Raw genomic sequence first — 16010 nt, 5'->3', positions numbered from 1 at the left:
GCCTCTAGATGTGTGTTAAGTTGGATGCCTGCCCCTCTGGCTGATACTTTATGTGAAAGAGGCTTTCTTGTTTGTCTTAAAGCCTGGGTTCCTCTCAGTTGACTGCCTCTGTGCTGGTTTCTGAGGCAAGTGAATCTGGGTCCACAAACTCTTTATGGGCTGTTTCTTGGTTTGCTATAGACTCATGGGTCTCATGGATGTGAGTCCCATTGATTTTAAAAGCTAGATGTTTTGGAGTTTATCTCTCAGATGTAGACTTTAAGAGTTGGGGTGCCTGATGCGGAGCTCAAACCCTTTCCTCCACAGGGAGAAGCTCTGGGTTTTGAGTTCCCTCCTGATTGTGGGTCACCACACCCTGTACGGAGTTTATGGTGAGACTGTCTCAGCCTCTCTTACCTGCTTTTTTTTTTTTTAAATTTTCCCAGTGTATAGGGGTTGCTCAGGTAGTTTTTCATTTTTTTTTTCAGAGGAAGTTTTTTCGATATGTAGCTACAGATTCAGTGTGTTCATGGGATGAGGTGAGTTCAGGATCTTCTATGTCACCATCTTGAACCAGAACCTTTACTTTGTCTTTGAGTTAGTGGAGCTAATATATACTTAAACTGAGCCAGAAATGTCAGTGTCTCCTCTCAGCTTCTAGTTCTCACTCTTGAAATCCTACTGGTCACCATTACCTACTTTCTAAATTGAACTATCGTGTATCCTGTACTCTTCACCACTACTGAGCCACCTTTATTTCAAGCGTATAGATAACCTAACAGCTTTTTAATGCTTGTTCTGTTTCCACCATTGCCTCCTATTAGTCCATTTCCTATATTGCCATTTGAGTGATCTTTCAAAATTCAAATCTGATCAGACTAATTTCTTGCTTAAATTCCTTCAAGAATTTTTCAAACCTGGAACATGAAATCCAGACTTCTAAAGTATTTCAGACAAGTGTGATGATCTCAGCCCTGAGCCTCTCTTTTTCTCTTCCACCCTGTGATGACCTGTGTGAATGGCTTTGGAGTTCTAGGAATGCACAGTGCTCTGCTCTACCTCTGTGGTTTGCCTTTGTTGCTCTCTCTGTGTGGAACAACCTTCTTCTTCCACTTCTGCTCCAGCCTAACTCCTACATCTCCTATATGTTTTAGCTCAGGTCTCATTTCTTCTAGTATACTTTCTTGGAACATCCCAATCTTTGCCTACAATCTGGGTTAATTGCCCCTCTTCTGTGCTTTCACAATAATTTGTATGTAACCTCTATATTGGCACACATCAAATTGTATTGTAATTGTCTGCTTGGTAGGATACTGTTTTGAAATTTTAATCCAGACTTTCTCCCAATACTTGCCTTCTTATATTGTCTATACAATATATTATCTTTGCCTTTCTACCATTCAGTCAGTAGAATTGCTTTAAGGGAGGAACAATATACTTTAAAAAAGAATGTGAGTTTTAGTTGAAATTGCCTGAGATTTAGAATTAATAAACAAATTCTAGTGCTAAAGGACTTGGGGCATAAAAAAATAGATTAGGAAGAAAAGTTGAGCAGTCAGACTACCTCTCTACCAGACTAAAGATTCTTTGGACTTGGTGGGTATGGGGTGAAGTGAGAAAAAATTTAGAGGAGAAATAAGAGAACTATCAGACTTGAGTGTTCCCGAGAAGTGTCCAAGACCAGAGCCTGCCATGTGGCCTTTTACTTAGAAGTCTTTTTCAGGTCCAATAGGAACCTAGGAAAAATGATTAGCATCTTCTGAGGGTGCCAGATATATTCTTTCCAGGTCTACCTTTTCAATGTTATTGAGAAAAATAGACACACAGTAACTTCATTTTAAAAAAATTAAAGCCAGGGCGATTATTTCTGAGGGGTGAACATAGAGGGGGATTCCTGCTAAAACCAGTTGGAACTGGTTTAGCCACAAAAACCTCAGAATGACCATGAAGCATGTATAGTTCTTCTGAGGTCTTGCTATTGGCAAGACTTTAAAAAAAAAATTTTTTTTAATGTGATGATCCATTTATGTATGCATGTATGTATGTATGTATGTATGGCTGTGTTGGGTCTTTGTTTCTGTGCGAGGGCCCCCTCTAGTTGCGGCAAGTGGGGGCCACTCTTCATCGCGGTGCGCCGGCCTCTCACTATTGCGGCCTCTCTTGCTGCAGAGCACAAGCTCCAGACGCGCAGGCTCAGTAATTTGGCTCACGGGCCCAGTTGCTCCGCGGCATGTGGGATCTTCCCAGACCAGGGCGCGAACCTGTGTCCCCTGCATTGGCAGGCAGATTCTCAACCACTGCGCCACCAGGGAAGCCCCATATTGGCAAGACTTTTACCTAGGGGTAGAGGACTATTGTCTAAAAAAATGTATTTCAGGGCTTCCCTGGTGGCGCAGTGGTTGAGAATCTGCCTGCCAATGCAGGGGACACGGGTTCGAGCCCTGGTCTGGGAAGATCCCACATGCCGCGGAGCAACTAGGCCCGTGAGCCACAATTACTGAGCCTGCGCGTCTGGAGCCTGTGCTCCTCAACAAGAGAGGCCGCGATAGTGAGAGGCCCGCGCACCGTGATGAAGAGTGGCCCCCACTTGCCACAACTAGAGAAAGCCCTCGCACGGAAACGAAGACCCAACACAGCCATAAATAAATAAAAATTAAAAATCTTAAAAAAAAAAATGTATTTCATAAGATTTCAAGAAGACATTTTTGTGAGTTCTTTTAGAATGAAACAACTTTCTAATGTTCACTTCAATTATTTATTAGATACAAATATTAGGAAATATTAATGTATAAACTGTGGTAATTTATTAATATTAACTTATACATTTCCCTCTATCACAATTGTATGAGTTCATTGAGGTAGTATTCTATTTATGTATTTTCATGTACACCAAGAAATTAGCACATAGAAGACATTCTATAAATGTTTGATTAATATAACTGGAAGTCCCTTAATTTATTATTTTCCATTAATTTTGATTCTTTGCATGTTGCCTGCTTTGTCTAGACAGACAGGTGACCCTCTTGTCACTGAGTTCTGTTCAGAAAGTTATTTTGACCCTTGTGGACCCATGTGGATATTCCTAGGACCATCTCTCTTGGCTTATTTTTAGCACAGAGTTTGGGAAACAGCTTTAGAGGCATATTTGAAAGAAAATATGTGGAAATAGAGCTGGTTGCACGATTAGAACATTAAGCAATCTTAAAATTAGTAGTAGATCTGCTGTGATGCAAATAGATGGATAACTGGGTGCTTCACCACGCTCTGAGGTCCAAGACCAAGGCAATCCTGCATATAACCTGGAGCATCACTGCATCACAAACCATACATTTAAAAAAGCCTATACCACTCACACATCCCATCCATACATTGCCTGGTTGAATGCTTCTTTCCCAGGCTGTGTCAGTAGGTTGCAAAATAATCATTGGATCCTAGAATTCAGATACAGGAACACACGATCTTCAGGTAGCAGAGGTGACTTTTTAATACCATAGCAGCCTTTCTTGATTCTACAACCAAGAGCTTTGACTCTGGAATATAGTCAGTAAGGTATAAAAAGTTACCTACCTTAAAAGATGACAAATGTTAGAGTTAACTCCTTTGCCTAAGTCCAAAATCATGTGTAGGAAACTCATAGCCCTAAATAAAAATACACTCATTCTGTCTCTAGTTCAAGCTCAGCACTGTGCCTAGGATTGTAGATGAGGAAGGAAAAAAATGGAAATAGGTATCCTAGGACCAAAAGTAATACAAATTGAGAGGAGATGAAAAAAGTTCTCAGACCAAGACTGAGAAATTCAGGAATATAGTCTCTTAGATATTTATTGTAATCTCCAAAAAATAAAACAAGATAAACCCAAAGAACAAAAACCACTTTCTATACAGAATTCACATACAAACTTAATACCTAATAGAGCACATACAGTTCTTACACAATTAATTTTAATAAAGAGAATTAAAACTTCACAATGTGAATACAATTTATAGCGTTAAACCCAGACAAGAGCTCCTGTGGACACATGAAGAGTCATAATATTTGCTGTGCAGCAGTAGTTTTCAAATAAACATCATGATCACTATATGAAAGCATTAAGCCGTTACTCAATTTTTCCTCAAGAAGAGCTCCACAGTGCAGTCACTAAGAAGGGGCCAAAAGTGCCTGGTTACAAAGGAAGGTATTCATCTATGCACTTCCCCACACCCTTTATGGGAAACACAGAACCACAGAAAAATCTCTGGGCTCACATCTGCCTGGTTGACACTGGATTTGACGATGCCTTGTGGTTTGGTGCATGGGCAAAATGTCTAAATCTACTGTTCTTATGAGCTTCAAATTAATTTGTGTTTTGGGCCCGAGTCTGGGGCAGTTCAGCACAGAGGAATATGATGATACTGCAGCTTGCTTTCCTCATGGGGATAAAAACAGAGAGAAGCAAACTGGGGTAATTTGTTGGGTTTCCGAGGGCCAGTCTTGTTCTCTGGAGGAAAACAATGATCTCTAACTGCCAGCTCTGTCCCCCTTCCATTCAAGGGAACAAACTGTGACCATTCCCATTTATTTGCCTGGCACAGTCTCCTCTATCGAATTCTTTCTGGGATCATGTCTCACCTCTTCAATGGAGCCATTCTTGACTTTTCCTGTTTTTGTAGGTCTCCCATTCTCTGTGCTCCTATAGCCTGACAGAACATAGCATTTAGATCATATCCTGGTATTTTGTTCCTTGTTCTTCAGTCAGTAAGCTTATTAGAGGCCAGAGCCATACCTCTTCCATGTTTGATTCCCACAGCACTGAGCACATGGTATTCAGTAACTATTGACGACTAAACATTTAAACACACCCTTAAATTATCATTCTAATGTTGGCTACCTGCTTACATTTTTCTTTTTTTTAAATTTGGCACGAAGTAGTCTCTAACCTCCCTGTTTCACCCACCTCTACTTGACTTCTGTGGGTCCGAGAGCAGGCTATCACATGTAAAATAGGGCCACATATTGCTGGTAGTGGCCCAAAGCCATTTAATATGATTGGCACATTCTCACATGTCAATTTCAGGCAATTGCCATAGAACTGAAGGCTTCCTGTGATGTACAGAGGGCCATGGTCATCTAAAACCAACAGTTTTTCATCATTTTTAGTGAAAAACTCAACGTTTTTCCCAAGGGTATCATGATTTAGTCTAACTAAATGAAAAGGCAAAACAGTATTAAAATGAGTGTTTGGCCTTAAAAATTAAAATGGCAAATAGGAGTTTAAGGTAGTTGTCCTACTTGAAACTTCATATACATAAATACATAGTTTTTGGTAATCCAGCAACCAGGCCTAATTTCTTGATTTTGTATCTCAGTGAAGTTCTAGGCCACCAATTATGAGATTAACCAAGGGAGTCTGAGGACAAATATATGAGTTTATGATGACATACCAAAGTGATTTAAGGATTCTGACTTGTTTCTCCTATATTATCAGTGTGGACAATTGAGAATTGAAAGTGAATATAACATTAGCTACAACCTAAAAAGACATCAATATTTTAGGATTCTCAGGATTGACAGGGTTAAATTTGCAAACAAAACACAAGGTTGAGTAACAATAAAATATACACAAAAATATGAGTGAAAATTCTTAGGAGACAGAACATGTGATCAACATTTTAGAGAAAAATAAAAATGACTTTTCCTTATGTGCATATTTTTTCTTAGGTTTCTAAATTAACCTCTTATAAAAGGCTTAAGGAAAATTCTGAATTAAAGAAGGGAATGCCTATATAAAATAAACTAACAGTCATTCTGTCTTGAAAATAAAATCCATAATTCTAAAAGGCAAAATTGACATATATTCCCAGATCCTAAATGTTTGGTCTTATAGGGGGAAAAAAAACATACCTTGAAGTAGGCACAGAGGAGTTTCACATGACACCAATAAGGTATTTACTGTATAAATTGTACCACTAGACAAATACAGCTACACGAAATAATCTGAGTAAGTCAAACAGCCATCAAAGCATCTCACACATTCATTATAATTCACTCTTTCACACTAGTTTATATACACTGAGTAAGTCATTAAATATTGCACTTATTGGCCCATGAACCCTCAATTCTGAGGTGTTGAAAAATAGAAAACAAATCTATTTTTATAACATATTTCATGCAACATTTAAGACATTTCAGTTCCACAAACACCATTAAGTAGTTGTACATTTGGACAGTTCAACGGCATCACATCACGTCTGACATTAACAATATATTAACAGGAATTACAGGAAGTTTTCATTCAGCACGTATCCTAGGGATGATGAGACAATGCATGGAAAACCATCATACTGAAACAGCAAACAATCCCCAGATTTCACTTTTATGAGGCGTATGGAACCACTAGACAGATGTAATTTATGCTCACGTCCCTGAAAGGCCAGGTGTCTGTGGCTCATGTACCATCTGCATGTTTAAGAATGGCATTCATGAAGCTAAGCAACCTCTAGTGCCAAATAATATGACCATGGAAACATTTCCATTAAGAAATAAAGCCACAACCAACTCTCAGTTGTCCACAATGAAGGAAAGTATGAACACAGGTGATTGAAATACACAGGTACCCACCCCACCCCAACCTCATTTCAGCAAGTAATGACCAGTTGAAACTCTACCACTAACTGTACTGATGGGAGGTAAATGGTGAAACTTGAGTCTCATTTCCTGTTCTTGGTCCTGTCACTCTGTGAGGATAGTGCTTTAAAAAACTGAAATGATTGATAAAAAATCAGGAAGTAGAAAAGAGAATTGTAAATAGAAAGCTCAATTTGTCCACTAGCTACATGGTCTGATCTTAATACTCGAGCTCTGATAGAGGCTTTGAAGTAATTTCTTTTCTTTAGAAGGTTTGCAAAATATATTCTCTCTATCCTTCCCTTTTAATGGGAATTAATTCTCTGCACAGATGCGAATCAAATCAGTGTGAAGAATCTATTTTGTAGACCTTTTTAAGGGAAATGCCAGTTACAGCTGTTGGAGCATAGTAAAAGCTCCCTTTTCCCTAGCACTGAGAAAGCACCATATATGGAAATTTTCCTTCATAGAAAAGGTATCCGTGTTTGAGTGTGTATGTGCTGGGAGGGGCAACACTATCTGTGTGGCCCAAGTGTAAATATTTTAATCTCCTTAAGGGAAGTATTTGACTAGAGTGTCAAGCATTCCTGTAAAGGTTTTTAAGAAAAAAACATTTATTTATGAAACAACAATAGGTGGATATATTTTAAATAAGTTCTCTAGACCTGTTTTTGTCCCCTTAGAGGATATTGTATTTTTAGAACCTGGAACCCTTTAGGTGCACTGTAGAGATAATCCAGATGCTTTTTTTCCTGGTTATAAACTTCATCTTTTACCCAGTTTCCCCAATTTGTTTCAGAATATAAAACAGGTTTATGTCTTTGACTGGCTTTGATCAAAAATTTACCTAAAATATAAAGGAATCTAAAAAGCTGACCCTGATGTTTCAGTTGATCAGAAAGACTTCACCATTTTACTGGCAGACCCCTAAAACAGGTATTATACACATATGGGCAAAGCCAAGCAGAGCTGGAGTGGCTGCATCTTCTAGGGGGCGATTAGAAAGGCCACATGGGTCTAGTTGCTCACATGGCAGCCTGACATGGCACACTGAGTGAGTACACACACAAAGGAACAAAGAGTTCTAGTTACCAGTCATGCAAACTATAATTTAGAGAGAGAGAGAGCATTCTTCAGACAGAAAGGTCACCTCCCAAGTATGCCGTACCAAAAATTCCTGATGGAGCATTCCAATAGTATATGAAAATTATTAAACACTTTTTGACCTAGAAGGGTTTTAATCATGACTTTAAGATTTAGCTTAGTATTTCATATGCAGCTGCTACCTCAGCCTTGGGATAGCTTGGTAGAGTCTGGATACATTTTTAATATAGTCCCACAGATGCCACACAGTTGACTGAAGGATGGCACAGTATATCCTCACTGAGCACAAAGAGACACATTGGATAAAGCACATCAAAATGAGCCACTGATTACCGACTGCCATGCTCCAAAATTAATGTTGCTTCATGGAAGTTCAGTTAACAGTAGACTGTATTTTACTTTAAAACAAGAACATTGCATCCCTGAAAGTCTATCCTCAGCATAGATGTAGTTAAAATTGGAAGTTTAAATTAGTTCCTGAAAGATAACCAATGTGCTGAACCAAAGAGCTGTTATTAATCTGGATAAGAGTTAAGTAGGTGAAATACATATTTGTTTGTTGAGTATATAGATGTCTTGCATAATTGCGGTTGTAGTGGAATTTATAGTTCACATTTAACATAACGCTGCAGCTTTCTGCAACAACCAAAGACATCATCATAGTTCCCATTCCAAATAAAAATCTTAGCACTTATTTACTAGGCGGGCAAAGGGATAATGATTTTAAGTTAACCTAAAGAGGTGGTTAGAAGTTCATCAAGGCAGTGGAGGTTGCTCAGCGGGGGCAGTGGCAATGAACTAATTCACTGTCTTAAAGCAATTCTTCTTATAAGCCCATAGATAAAATGCTAACTTGTAAACTGCCATCTTAGGACGTAAGAAACTTTATGCACCTTCTACATCCACTCACATCCCCGAAAGCTGAAATGCGGGTCCACTAAATGGCTGTTTAGAGGAAGTAATTTCCAGTCCAATTTTTCATTTATATTTAGAACGGAAAGGAATGTCCCCAAACCAAAGCTCTTGGAAGTATCTGCTCAAAACAATCAAGGTTTGATTATAAAAGTAATCGGAGGGATGGGGTGATGAGGAGAAGGGTGACAGAGGAAGAGAAATTTGTTCTTGAAACACTAATTGAGTTGCATCAAAGACAAAAGATGGATGTCTACAATTTACACACTAACACAAACATACACTTTGTAAGATGTCTTTGTTCTTTTGAATACAAATTTAGTTAGGCCATTAGTAAAAATGATCTGTGGTTATTTAAGCTGTTGGCAGACAGAATATGGGAGGTATTGTATGCATGTGTGTGTGTATACACATTTGTGTGCATGATGGCCTAAAGGGTGAAAAACCTAGGAACCACAGTGTTATAAATAATACAGCTTGATGCCAATAGAAGTTTACTTAGTTAATCCTAGGCTGGTTCTTCTTTTGCCAAACTTGATTTTAAAACCAGGATCTCTTGATGAGATTAGGAATAGAGAATTTCTCTCTCTTTCCATGTGCTTTACAGCAGGAGCATAGGTGCTCAATTCATTGAGCTCTGTGACAATCCTTTTTGGAAGCGTCTCACTTAGTGAAGTTCACACTGGGGTAGGGGCTTCAGAACTGAGAATCAATTAGTAAGCCTCTACTTCCATTGAGGTTTGGAAGATAGAAATTATTGGATGTCCCTTGTCACTGACACCTGGGCCATTCTTGCATTATGCTCCCCTGACTGGCATACAGTAGCTCAAGTCTGGTATGTTTGACATTGTGTAGGTGGGTACTTGGCTTAGGTCTTCTGGTTCTAGAGCCATTTAATTTCAATGGCAATTAGCTCTTCAGGGAAGGAGTTTACAAGAGGGCAAAACTCAACTTTCTTTCCAATTTTCTACCCTCTCTGATTTTGCTTTCCATTTTACAATAATATGCATATCAACATCCTTCTGAAAAAGCCATCTGAGACATCATATTTAGGTCCTTGACATCTGTACGTATGTATGTGAGATCAGGTCTGAGAGAGGATGGGAAGGTCTTCCTGATTCTATTGCTTCATATTAGATTGTAAAAGTCTGTTTAACAGCTATATCATTTAACATGGCCATTTTCTAGACCATGTTAAAGAAATATTACAATATCATGCAAACAGGTTTCTGTTGGAAACAAATCTGCTTTGATGGCCCCTGCCTTCTCTTTCTTCCCTTCACTTTAATTTCTGTGATTTTTGAAGCTAGTTGCCCCATTAAAATCTAGTACGGCATTAATGTCTTCTTGCCTTCACTAGGCTAAGGTCTACCTTGCAGAGTGCCAAAGTGAAAATTTATTGCCAATTAGTGGATCTTAAGCTAAGAAGATGAGAAATAATAAGAATGTGGATATGCTTAAGACATCCCAAATGCTTTCTCCTGTAATTTTCATCTTCTAACTTACTAGTAATATATGTGACCTAGTTCCCTGACTTGCAGGCATTTAATTCTCAAGAGATCTCTTTAGATATGCATCTTTCCCTATCAATATCCTTGCTCAAAAATCTTGCACTCAATAGTTTCATGGGAAGTGTCTCTATTTTTGAAAAGAGAAAAAAATCTTTAACATGATCACCAAAAAAGGGGAACGTTCACTTAATGGAACTGCCCTTCCAAATATGCCAATGTGTGCCTGCTGACTTAAAGTCCTAGCTGTAAACAATGCTGGGTGGTGATACAGATGCTGTGTCTCTTTGCAGTCCTCACTTAGAATCGCTGGTGGGCTTGGTTTGCTTGTTAATCATATATGGTCTTCAGGAAATCCAGGAGAAAGAATCTCTAGGAGAAAGAATCTGGGTGTTCAAATGGTTTCCTTTCTCCTCTCAAATTGCTTATGGCATCCTAAGATTTTTCTGTAACTCTCAGCTCCTAAGAGTGGTCTCTGAGTAACTTAAGCATGTTTAAAGGCTTACAGAATGGGGATATGCCTTAAAGGTATAAATACTTGGATTGAAAAAGAATAGAGATGATAATTGTCTTCCTCAATCTGAGAGCCATGGAGATACTGTTTAAATGACTTCTAGCCAGGTAAAAGAACCTAGGGAGGTGCAAGCAGAAGGCAATATTTGGGGGAAGCAAGCCTACATCCTACGGGAAGAGGGGCTCTAACAAGCTTCAACTTAACCTCTGTTCCAAGAGTTGGTGATGGTTCCAGAAAGTCGTGGTGGTATATGTCATGGGGGGAGCTCAGGCCTTGGAATCCCACTGCTACTCATATCTCCTTCTTGGTTAAGACGCTTGTTACATAACACATTCAGCAGATAACCTCTGTCTGTCAGTGCCCTCAAATATTCAGAATGTTGGGTGGTGCAGTCTTGGGTTAGGTATTCCTTATTTAAACATCTAAACTAAGACTACTGTTAAAATCTACTTCCAGTCAGGTAAATATTAATCTCTTGGTAAATTTGCAAGGGCCTTAAACAATATTTCAATTTCTTTATAGTCAATGGTCTTCTCAGGTATAGTAACACTGAAAAATAGATACCTTTCCTGAGCAGTACACCAACCAGATCCATGACAGTCTCCCTAATCATGAGTAACATTTCCACTTGATTTTCGATTGAGAGTAAAGCAAATAAGGTCTCCTGAGATCTCGCCCTGCTCACACCACACACACAACCAGTTTCTTGGTTATCATCCCTACAAGTGAATAGTATAATTTGAACCCGTAGCCCAAAACTCAGCTGTACTGAAATTATAATCGGAGGTCCCAGCAGTAGCTTAATCTAAGAAACCCGAAACCAAAAGAGCCTAGAAGACAAATAACAAATCACATGCAAACATCAGATGTTTATAGATGGATAGTCCTTACAAGGTTAAGATCACATATTTGCCACTTATTAACACCGGAAATCTCCCCGGAATTGAATGCATGTTCGAGCCACAGACATCAAAGATTTCCCTCAAATAATTATTAGGCAGTATAAATGAAGGCTAATTGACCATTTATAAATGCTATTTTTAGCAACCAACCCCTGTGGAGCTGCCTGTACCGGGACACTAACAGCCACAGTTGGGCTGCGGTGGAGGAGGGGTTTCCCTGAGCCTCGTGTTCTGCTTTGCGGCAGTGATGGCTGGATCTGTCTCCAAACTCTCGGACATTTTGTCGCAGATGATATCCACGAGACGCTCAAATGTCTGCTTCACATTAATGTTATCCTTGGCACTTGTTTCAAAAAACTCAAAACCTGGAAGAAACACAAAGAAACACAGCTTGGTCACTTCATACTTCTGCTGAAATTAAAAGGGACATGGTGATGGTGGGACGGCAGTGGCTGGTAGGTTTGGTTTGGGTGGGAGATGAGAGGCAGGATGAGGTGCCATTTGAACAAATGCTACCATCTTGCTATCCATTAACAAGAGTTATAAAGTGCAATTAGTGATGTTCACATCTTATTTTTCTCTAGACAAAAAAAAAAAAAAAAGCCTTGGCAAGAGTTAGTAAGGACGACATGAAGAATCCTTGACACAGTCTGTCTCTGCCATCTCTTCCTACAACCCCTGAATCAGCATGCAGCCTCTTCTAATCTTTTCTAGGTCTGTGGTTTTTGGCTTTTTTTTTTTCTTTCCTCATTTCAGATTCTACCAAAATTATTAATTTTCATTTTTTCTTTAACTTGAGGCTTAGAAGACTTCATGTTCATATTCTGCTGTGAAAGGGACTCCCAAACTCCAACATAATGCGGCTCTAACTTTTTCCATGTCTGTCCTACTGCTGCCTAGTAAAGCGTTTGAGGGTAGGCCTTTGGTAAATTTCCAGTGTTTAACTGGACATAAGGTGGCACTAAAGAATCATTGGATTTACCCTAGGCGTGCTTCAACCTCCTTTAGGAAATTTGAGTGGTGTTTTAGACTAACAGCCCTCCAGGGCTTTGTATACCATTGCAGCTAGCTACTGGTGCTGATTTTTCCATATCTTCTGTTATCTGTCAGCAGCAATGTTTTATCAACATCTGGGAAAGGACACGATACATTTCAAATAAGCTGCCAGAAGTGCAAGAGGTTACAAAAAAATGCAGTGACAGTTTCACGCGTTGACTGAAGTGTCACTGTACCTGGGTAGAAGCAGCCTTAGTACGCTGCTCTGTACACAGCCTTGTCACTCTATTGTTTGCATTCACATTCCACGGGCTGAGCTTGCCAGTCAGTTGCCATGACAACCTCCCCACTAGGCCAGCCAGAGATTGCTCTGGTCCATCCGGGGGATGTTGATTTAGGATGTATTGGGTTGAACACAGAAATGCTGTCCTAATCCATTCTGAATTTTACACCCTATAAATCCTTCTGGTTACATCTGGCCCTATCTCTGAGGAGCCACATGGATTCAGAATGATTAAATCATGTGATTTCATCCCAGCTCCTGGGGCCAAAAGGGAAAAAAATGGATTAATATTTTGAATCCATGTCAAAATTGCTCTCATGAGCTAGAAATACTTATTTTCTTAAGCAGTATTGAAGATAAACAACAAAAAGCAATTTTCGTTAGAAAATTTAAATTTAAATTAAAAATTTCAATTTTAATTAGAAATTAAAATTTCTAATTTAGTTAAGATAGATGACTATATCTGAGCTCGAATTTCTTTAGTTACTGTATTCTATTGTTAAAATCCGAGCGAGTAACCACAGGATTTGAGCTGAAGGAGCGAGCATAAGTTAAGCCAGGTTCTATAAAATAGCAGTGAATATTTCAAGCCCTCTTTGCCTTGTATTTCCCTTTCATTTGTCTCTCTGGATAGTGTTTATACAGCTCTCTTAAATTACTCATTTCTTTACAGAAAATGCTATCTGGCGTTAACAGAATTCTCTTTTCTAATGTTTGCAGTCTAAAGGGCTAGATCATTCACCTTTCAACAATTTGATCCAGATTTTGGAAAGCGCAATTGCTTAGATCCATACTTGCCTAGATGTCAGAACTATTTGCATCCTTGTGGGGATTTTCTCAGTGTTAACAGGAGGGTGCTTTAAGTCACAAGATACCAAAACCCCACTGAAATCAGGATCCCTAGATGAGATTTGTGACAAATTATGGGATTTTTTTTCTCCAAAGGTTTCATTTTTCTCTCATCTCTTCTGCTGACACATCTTTTATTTATTAGCATGATTTGGGGGAAGGCACTGAACTTGAAGGGTATCATAAAAGATTTGGCCATTGTAAAACCACAGTAATCCATGCAAACCTTTATCAAATGTGATTCTTTTAATCTGGGCTTTGAGACACACAGTGTTGCTGGTGTACAACTTGAGGTCAGTAAAATGATCCTTGAGCCCAGAAGTCAGAATGCTCTGTGTCTTGACCTTAACCTGGAACCCCAGGAAGAGAACACCATATTATAACAGCCCTCCATTTATCCAGCATGGATGGAGAAGGAGGTGCCATAATGTGGTGAGAGGGATGGATTGTCAGGTAGGAGATTTAGCCATAGGAGCAATACTTACTGGCTTTGTGACCATGGGAAAGTCATGTTTTTATTCTTATGTTCCTTATTTATGACATTTGTCTTACATTAGGCTCAAATGAGAAAATATATGGAAAAGTGCCAAGCAAACCAGAAAATGCTATTATATAATTATATAATAATTATATAATTAAATAATACTATTATTATAACAATAATAGTAAGAAACTAACATTTGGGTGGTTACTGTAGAACAGGTACTATTTAAAACACTGTATCTGTAAGGTAGGTGCCAGTATTTTCTCCAGATTATTGATAAGGAAATAGAGGCACAAAATGGCTGAGTACCTTTGCTCATTTACTTGATCAGCCAGTAATGGCAAAGCTGGCATTGGAACTAAACCTGAACACTCTCTGCCTCCTTCAGATACTCTGCAGAGCCTACTGTTTGGTTCCAGTTGAATTGGAAGTTCTATGTTAAGTAATACAACAAATTTTCATCAATTTAAATAGTTAGAGAGTGATTAACTAGATTTAACACTCCGGGTGAAACATCTTTTCTTAATGATTCCAGAGGTACTCTGGTATTTTGTGCTGCTTAAGGTTCATCAAGGTGGTCATCAGGACAGCTGTATGTCTATAGAGAAATATGTGAAAGGTTCTGGAAATTAGGCCTCCTCTCATTGACCACATGTGCTGTTTGTCATAAAATGAGATATTCAGGATCAAACTCAACATCATTATTTTAGCATATAGTTGTTTGGATTCAGGGCAAAGCAAGTTTACCGTGCAATAAATGATTCTCCATCCAGGGGAATCAGTATCTTCATCCAAGCAACTCTATGTGCGACCACACTCCACACCTATGGGTGTCCATGGTGTTTAAAGCTCATGGACTAAATTGTAACCACAAATTCAAACATTTCAGCCTTTATTCTTCTATTAAGTCATTGTTGGGTTTTATGGCCATTACCTCCCAATGTATCATACTAACTTCAACTATAGCAGCATGACCTTGTTCTTAGAAATATTTAACCTCCCATTCATACACATGAACATCAGTGGAAAGCCAGCACTTCAGTCAGTGATCCCTAGGAAACAGTCTTTTTCATAAAACTTTGAAGATCATTTCCAATTTACTAGGTAGGACAGTATGATTCGGCAGATCAAATAAGTAGCCTAAGGTCACAGAGCAAGCTGATTGTGAAGGGTGACAGAGATCTCCTAATAAATAGGTTACTGACTTAGCCTACAGCCTTGGACACCTATCCCTCAGACTCTATCATCCACTATTAATAATTGCAGCATACACGTTTTCATTAACAAATCAGTGAACACTTTCAATTAATCACAGAAACACTGATCATCCATTCTAATTTCTCTCTGGCACAGACAGCACTGTTCCCAAGCTGGATTAGCCTTGCACCATGTTTCAGAACATCTTCTTTTTAAAAAATTTTATTGGACTATAAGTTGATTTACAATGTTGTGTTAGTTTCAGGTGTACAGCAAAGTGATTCAGTTACGTACATACATACATTCATTCTTTTCCCATATAAATTATTAAGAATGTTAAGTAGAGTTCTTGCTGGTTATCTATTTTATATAGAGTAGTGTGTATATGTTAATCCCAAACTCCTGATTTATCCGCCGCCACCATGTTTCCCCTTTGGTAACCATGTTTGTTTTTGAAATCTGTGAGTCTGTTTCTGTTTTGTAAATAATTTCATTTGTATTTTTTTAGATTCCACATATAAGTAATATCAACAGATATTTGTCTTTCTCTAAGTGTCTTACTTAGTATAATAATCTCTAAATCCATCTTAGTATAATAATCTCTAGATCCATCCATGTTGCTGCAAATGGCATTATTTCATTCTTTTTTATGGCTGAGTAATATTCCACTGTATATAT

General features: G+C 38.6%; 1 protein-coding gene across 2 annotated transcripts in view; it reads right to left on the bottom strand.

Moving 5' to 3' along the window:
* Positions 1-10393: 10393 nt before the first annotated feature.
* RAB3C (RAB3C, member RAS oncogene family) overlaps positions 10394-16010 on the bottom strand; it is a 314700-nt gene continuing 309083 nt past the window's right edge. For both annotated transcript variants that reach the window (XM_082382504.1, XM_082382503.1), the window contains exon 5: positions 10394-11888. In XM_082382504.1, the coding sequence (XP_082238630.1) occupies positions 11701-11888 (188 nt within the window). In that variant the 3' untranslated portion in view covers positions 10394-11700. The remainder of the gene's footprint in view (positions 11889-16010) is intronic.

This window comes from Balaenoptera borealis (genome assembly GCF_965194805.1).
Source record: "Balaenoptera borealis genome assembly, chromosome: 2".
NCBI lineage: Eukaryota > Metazoa > Chordata > Mammalia > Artiodactyla > Balaenopteridae > Balaenoptera > Balaenoptera borealis.
Note: the sequence above shows the minus strand (reverse complement) of the source record. Positions and strands in the feature narration are given on the sequence as shown.